Source organism: Monodelphis domestica, chromosome 5, assembly GCF_027887165.1.
Source record: "Monodelphis domestica isolate mMonDom1 chromosome 5, mMonDom1.pri, whole genome shotgun sequence".
Classification (NCBI taxonomy): domain Eukaryota; kingdom Metazoa; phylum Chordata; class Mammalia; order Didelphimorphia; family Didelphidae; genus Monodelphis; species Monodelphis domestica.
The window spans coordinates 157,346,535-157,353,990 of NC_077231.1; the positions used below are offsets into that span (position 1 = coordinate 157,346,535).

Genomic DNA, 7,456 nt, shown 5'->3' on the forward strand with positions numbered 1-7,456 from the left:
AAAAACTGAAGTTGTACAAACTTAAATTTCTATTGGAAATAAATAGTAGAAAGATCAAATGAAAAATGAAGCCAAGTCTCCTTCAAAATGCAGATTTATGTCTGCTGTAACATTGGGTTTACTGTAATATCAACAGAATTTCTTATAGAATAAGAGCCCAAAGTTAAAGTAGGTGAAATAGACTACATTTGGATTCCTCTGTAGAAAGAGGTTCTCACAATAAAATACATTTAATAATGTTTATAAGCAACCTGATGCTGATTTTATAGCAAATGCATTTGAACTAGATAATTAATGAGAGTAATTTAAGAAAATAGAGAATTTTAAGATTCAGAATATTCTCTGATATGACCAGTAGCAAAACAATGTCAAATGGTATAGGAGTTGAATTTAGATGAACTAAAAAATCAACAATATTCTTCTTCTCTTTAATTCTGGAAACATCTTTGCTTTAAAAAATCTACTATTTGATCTAGAAATAGTCAACCTCACTAGCCATAACTGCAGCATACAAAATTATATAGTCTAATATTGATGTCTATTCATAGTTTTTCCAGCTTTCAGTAGAGATTGGTAAGATTTTAAGCCACCATAGGAAACTGAAGGGCTTATATAAAAGAAATGTTAAAGAATTTCAAGATAATTTAATCACTCAGGGCGGCTGATCGACATGTTTGTGTTTGCAATTGCTATACAGTATTACAAAAAGCAATATAAAAAGTCAATACTTAAAGTATTTTAAAAGTTTATAATGGTGACTTTTTAAAAACTTGTTATTCCTGCTAATAATATTTGTGTGCTTAATATTTTAGGTGAAGACAGATGACAGGGTTGTCAAAATGGACCTTGGCTTGCTATTCCTAAGACTACACAAAATAGATGCCGGAACCTATTTTTGTCAGACAGTGGAGCACAGTTTTGTCCATACAATCCGCAAAATCACTTTGGAGGTGGTAGAAGAGGAGCGAGTTGAAGAGATGTTTAACAAAGACTATGAGGAAGAGGTTTCCCATAAAATGCCTTGTCCTGCCCAAAGCAGCATCCCGCAAGGCTCAAAGCCATGGTACAAAGAGTTCTTGCAATTAATTGGCTATAGCAACTTCCAGCGAGTGGAAGAGTATTGTGAAAAAGTATGGTGTACAGATAAGAAGAGGAAAAAGCTTAAAATGTCCCCTTCAAAATGGAAGTATGCCACTCCACAGGAAAAGAGGCTTAGGGCCAAGGCTGAGCATTATCGACTACCTAGGCATGCACTGGACTTCTAATGGGGTGAAATCGTAGTGTTACCCTTTGAAGAATTTGCATTTTGACTTCTGAGATTTGAAAGACAACATCTGATTACTTTATGGAGGGAGAAATAAGTACAAAGAAGAAAGTGACAGAAAAAAGTATTATGCTAAATTATACTTAACTCTATTTGACTGGTTAGAAGCTACATAAAGCTAACTAGTTATTTATAAGTGTCATTATATTGCTTACATGGTTTTCAACTATATTTATCAAAAAGTTATCTTGTAATCTTTGTAGTTGTTTGATTCTTCTTGCCAACTGCTCTTTGTTCCTTGTGTATTATTAGAATATTTAAGGAAATTCAAAGGTGTTAAAGAATTAAGAGGCAAGAGATGGGAAGGCAATGTGCTCAATCATGCTGCTTTTTCAAACTTCCTGATTTGCTTTTAAAACTGACAGATGATCAGAGACCTTCATTTTTTTTCATGTGGACAGTTGGTAATTTTTGTTGTCATAGTTTTAGCCATGAGTTTGCTCTGAGGACCACTGTGATTTTTGTAAATGAGAAGAGAAATGTACTCAGCCCCAGGGGCACTCCCCTTTATGAAACACTTATGGGACCAGCTTCATATTTCTATTATTACAGCTGACACTATTCCTTCCAGTTACACTCAGGTGTGGAAAGAATGAGGTTAAGTATAAGTTCCCAGTTAGATGGTAAAACAAAACTGTCAAGTTGGATTATGGGTTATGGTTGGAACAAATGTTTGCTTTAACAGCTGGAAGATTTATGTGTTTGAATTCTTAAGGTAAAAAAACAAAAACAAAAAAGCAGCAGCATATGTTTATAGTAGCATATGCATATCCTTGTGTGTGTATGTGAAATGCATACATATATGTGTATATATTTGTATGTATATGTATCTGTGTATATACACATGTATACATGCATGTGAGTATGTGTATGTGCTTGTATACATTTTTCTGCAGAAATATTTGTGCTCTAACTGCCTAAAGAAAGTTTGATCAAATATAATATGAAACATATTATATTTGTCATCAAAATTCATTAATTAAAAAAACAAACATTTTAAGACCTCAAGTTATACTTTAGCTTGTGGACAATTCAGTCAAAAGAAGTTTATTAGTCCAGAATATGAGACAAGACAAAAGGTACGCACAAATGAAAACTTATTAAATTTTCACTCCTTTAAAGCTTCTACTTTTAAAAATGGCATTTCAGCAAAACATAAACTTATTTTATAAAGAAAATCATTATAGTACTTCACACCTGAATAAATTAGTTATAAAAAGGTAGAGAGAAAATGAATGTTAGAGCATTTTTATTTTTATCTCATAAAACACACTAGAAGCTTTGATTTTTTGGTAATATTCAATTTATTTTCTGAACCTTTTCCTTCTGAATCTTGCATATTATAATCCTGTATTTTTCCTTGGAGCATCCTCTTTTCTGAATTCTAAAATTTTAATCTAAGGTGATTAATGAAACTATTTAAAATAAAATATAACACAAATGAGCAATGAAAAAGCAGGAAGTCAAAACACTGAAAATGCAACATTATGATTTCTTTTCCATTTTCACTTTACCTAATACTCACCTCACAGAATCACAAAGGTATAGTGGATAGAGAGCTGTGCTGGGAAACATGACGACCTGGCTTTGGGTCCAGCCCCAGATATATATTGCTGTGGGATCATAGGCAAATCACTTTTCCTCTTTGTGGAACTTCTAAGGCTAACTGCAGAAGAGATAACGGGAAACTCCTCCCTAGAGACTCCCTATAGGGATGAAATCATAGCCTGACACAAGAAGCCCGCAAACCTCATATTACTCCTCAAACATAGTCAGTATGATGACGCAGTTGAATTGCAGATTGCTTCTGGTAGTTTAAATTGTAGTCTATGGTTAAAATAAAAGTCTTAATATTGTTCAGATCCATGCTAGTGTATCTTCTCCCCCCCCCTCAATATGACCAGAAAACAAGTACTTTTTTAGTAAAGTAAAAATCCTACTAATGTTGAAATAATAAAAAAACGGGGCAGATATAACTGAAATTACCTTTTTTTTTCCCCCAAAAAATAAACTTGCTATTTAACAAAAATCCACTGGGGGTCATTGCTGCCCACTAGCATGCTTCCAAAAGCATGCCTATAGTTTGGAAGTGATCAAAATGAGGCAAGACACACAAATTCATGGCAATTCAATGAGGATAATATTTTAGCAGACTTGTGAAGAATGCCTAAAACATAGGAAAAGACCAATCAGCTAAAAAGGAGCATTATTTTTTTTAAATCTAAAGACAAAATAGCAACTATAGATGGTAGCAGTGAGCTGGCTAATTATCAACATACCTCAAGTTCTAAGGCAGAATTTTAAAACTTCAATAATCAAATTCATCAGATAAATGTCGCTATGGGGTATGAGTATTAAAACACTTCGATTTGGAACTCCTTCCTTTGGCAGAACTGTCTTGATTGGTGAATGAGTGAGCTGCAAACAGCTGGATTTCCTTGTATAGCTGGGCCCATATCCTTGGACCAGACCAGGCTCCTCATCCCATCTAGATTTTCTCCTCCTCTACCTTGCCAGGTGTCCTCCATCCTTTCTTTTATAAACCCTAAACTTCCATCTTAGAACCAATAAAAAAGTATTAAGGCAGAAGAGTGGTAATAGCTACAAGCAATTGTGGTTAAGTGACTTCCCCAGGGTCACACAACTGGTATATCTGAGGCCATATTTAAACTTCTGACTCTGGTCCTGGCACTCTATCCATTGTGCTATCTAGCTGCTTCATAGCCTCCATTCTTGCATCAAATCTTCTTCCTCTTTCATTCATAGCTCTGGACATAAAAGTCAAATCAATCTTGTTAGCAAGAGTATGTCAATGGAATACTCTATGCATCAACTCAATATCCCCGATTACTCTTCATACACTCTGAGCAGAGGACTTCTTGCCTCTGTGTGTTGTCTCCCACAGTAAACTATGAGCTCCTTAAAGACAAGGACTAGCTTCTTTTTGCATTTGTATCTCCAGTGATTAAATATAGTGTCTAGGAATAGAGGCTTACAAAAGTAGGTTCATTCACTACTTTCATTAAAGATGCCAAATATGTATCCAATCTCTTTTATAATCAGAGCTAGAAGGAAAAAGAAAGAAAGAAAATGATCAGTGTTATGAGTATGTGGAAAACAATACATAGAATCAATCAGAAAATAATTTTATATAAAGTTATAAAACATATTCAAGATAACATAACCAACATAGACTCATTAATTATAAGACTGCCAACAAGAAGTAATGGGAGAGGAAATCTGAAGCCTTAACTGTAGAGTTTTGTGGGGATAGTGATAAGTAAAGACTATATTGTGGATCCATTGATGTAGAACATTTCCAAATGAGAAACTCCCTTACCAAGGCAGGTTAGAATTCTCTCTTACACTCTTAGAGAGTTGCCTAGCTGGAGCCCTGAGAGGTTAAGTGATTTACTTGATGCCATAGAGCTACCATAAATAAGAGTGAAGACTTGCACACATGTCTACCTGGCTCTCACACCAGCTCACAATCCACTATGTTACACTGCCTCTATAAAAGAGGATATTTATAAATCCATGCATATAAATGATTCTCTTTTTCTCAATGAAGGAAAATGCTTTCAAAACCTTCTGGAATGGATTACTACCAAAAAAAACCAACCCAACAACCAAATAAGTATGTAAAGGCAACATGCTAAACAAAATCCCCTTAACTATATATATACATATTTTGGTGGGCTCTTGAAGTATATATATATATATATATATATATATATATATATATATATATAATTATCTATAAGTGGATAGTGGATAGCCATAGTTCAGGAGAACATAGGAGCGTATGGTTAAATGAAACAAAAGGAGAAAGAAAGGAGAAAGAAAAGGTTCTTGGATGGTGATTTTCCAAGAGACATATATGTATATGGTATATGCATGCTATAAAAAATCAGTTGTCCTGTTCTTCATCTCCCAGGGTTGCCTATATAAGAGCTGGTCAATACTCTCTGAATAGACAATTTAATAAATCACCTGTGAAATGCTCATGCCAGGAAAAGCTGAAATAGCTTCAGATTAATTCTTTCCTTGTGCTCAAGAAAGTGTTTAACACCTTATAGGCTTAAAGGAAATAAGAGCCCCGTCTTCCATAGTTTACCTGTAAATAGGTACAATGAGAGACAGTGCTCCACAGACACAAATAGTCTGAGAAACTGCTGGGAGTTACCTCGAAGTCAGCATTACCATGTTCTTTCCAGGACAGAAAGTCAGACACCCCTATGACTCCTTTCTGCATCTGGGCTGTATGTCTTCTAGCTAGATCATGGCTGGGTAGAATATAAGAGCAGAATGAATCTTTACATGAAACTGAAAAAATGAGGGTATCCTCCATCATTAGCATGGCAAAATGTTCTCTGAAGAGAATCAGCTTTGTTACTTGGGTCTTCAGTGTTGTGGAATGAACAATAACTTGAAAGGCTGAGAGGTCTCAGTTCTGGTCTCAGTCCTTTGACTAAGTTCCATCATGACTTTAGGCAAGTCATTTGGTTGACTTAGATCTTAGTTCCTCTATATATAAATAATGAGATTGGACTAGCTGCTCCCCATTTCCTCTAGCTTTCCATTATAAGAATTATTCCTTTTTTAAAAATGGGAAACCTGGTATTTACTGATAAATGTTTCCTACTTTGGGGAAACAGGATTATAGATTAAATAGGATTATTAATAAATTGCTTTAAAAATGGGGAAATAGACTTCAGTTGGTGATAATTCTATGTATCTATGTATATGAATGTATATATGTATATGTATACACACACACATATATATACATACACACATATATGATTTTCCCTTTTTAAATTCAGCTCAATATTCAGGATTATACTTCTGAGTTTTCAATATTTGTTGTACAAGTGTGGAGGTTGTTTCTAAATCTTAGTGGTGATTATGCACATTTGTATCTGTAAAAATTGTATCTGTAAAAAAACATAACTTGTTTTTATTGTCAGTGTTAGGCATGGAACAAATACAGGAACACAGTTGTTGTTTGCACCCCAAAAATGAATTGTCTAATCTCCATATGTGGCATGGTAAATAAATCAGAAAACATGTACTTAATTGTTCTTAGTTACAAACATTTCCCAGAAGAACATGCTATAATTAAGATAGCAATAAGAATTCAATTTTTCTCCCTTCCTATAATGGGATACCATATTGTGTATTTTTTTTAAATTAATGCTTCATTTTTTAGGCCAACAGCTGTTTCATTTGAGCCAGCGAGGAATAATAGATTTTCCACACTGACGTTTTTGTCGTAGTATTATTTAATGTTTTGTTTAGTTTTTTCCCCTTGGGTGCATAGGTTTATATTTTTATTTGCATTATGAATTGGATGCTTATATTTGTGCTTCAAGTGGCCTAGTTATATTACAGATTACTTCATTAGTATATCTTATTCTGTATAACATCTTTTTTATATGTTTGGCCAGATCTATAACAGCATGTGCCATAGTATTTATTTTCCTGATTAGGAGAAGCCATGAGGCTTTTTATCATCTGGTGACAAGCTGCAGAGATCACTGATATGAGTTGTCTCATTGAATAAATATGACAGATCTACCATTAGATTCTGCATACTTTGTCCATAGCATTGAAGTGTCAGGTTTTAATTTAGCTCACATTAGATGGAAAAAGAAATAAATGTTTGATGAACCCTTACTTGTTATGTGCAAATTTAATATTTGTAAAGGTCTTCATATTGTCAATCTAACTCACTTTATGTTACCTGTGGACTGAATATCAACATGTGACTCTAAACTAGAGCTAATTTTCTGTGAAGTTAGGAGAGAAATCCATTTTCTTTCTAAGAAAAACTGTGAGGTAACTTCCCTTGGAAAAAAAAAATCCATTAATCTCTTCACTCTACCTTGGAGCAATGAAGTTGGAGTTATTTATGCCAGTCTAGGCCCAGCAGTTACAGATGCTTTTAAAGACTGCATCATTCAGATAAGGAATGATAAAGAGGAGCTTTAAAAAAATGGTAACCTAGTTGTATATTTTTAATTCCTTCCAGCCTTGATTTTGTGTACGTATATGTATATAACACCAGGTAAGTCACTTAACCCCTGTTGGCTAGCCTTTGCTACTCTATTGTCTAAAAATAATTATTAG

General features: G+C 34.0%; 1 protein-coding gene across 1 annotated transcript in view; it reads left to right on the plus strand.

The window, feature by feature from the left end:
- Nucleotides 1-4,415, plus strand: part of SEMA3E (semaphorin 3E) — a 424,903-nt gene extending 420,488 nt beyond the window's left edge. The window contains exon 17 of the mRNA XM_001369740.5: nucleotides 813-4,415. Coding sequence (XP_001369777.3) covers nucleotides 813-1,265 — 453 coding nt within the window. The 3' untranslated portion in view covers nucleotides 1,266-4,415. The remainder of the gene's footprint in view (nucleotides 1-812) is intronic.
- The last annotated feature ends 3,041 nt before the right edge of the window (nucleotides 4,416-7,456 follow it).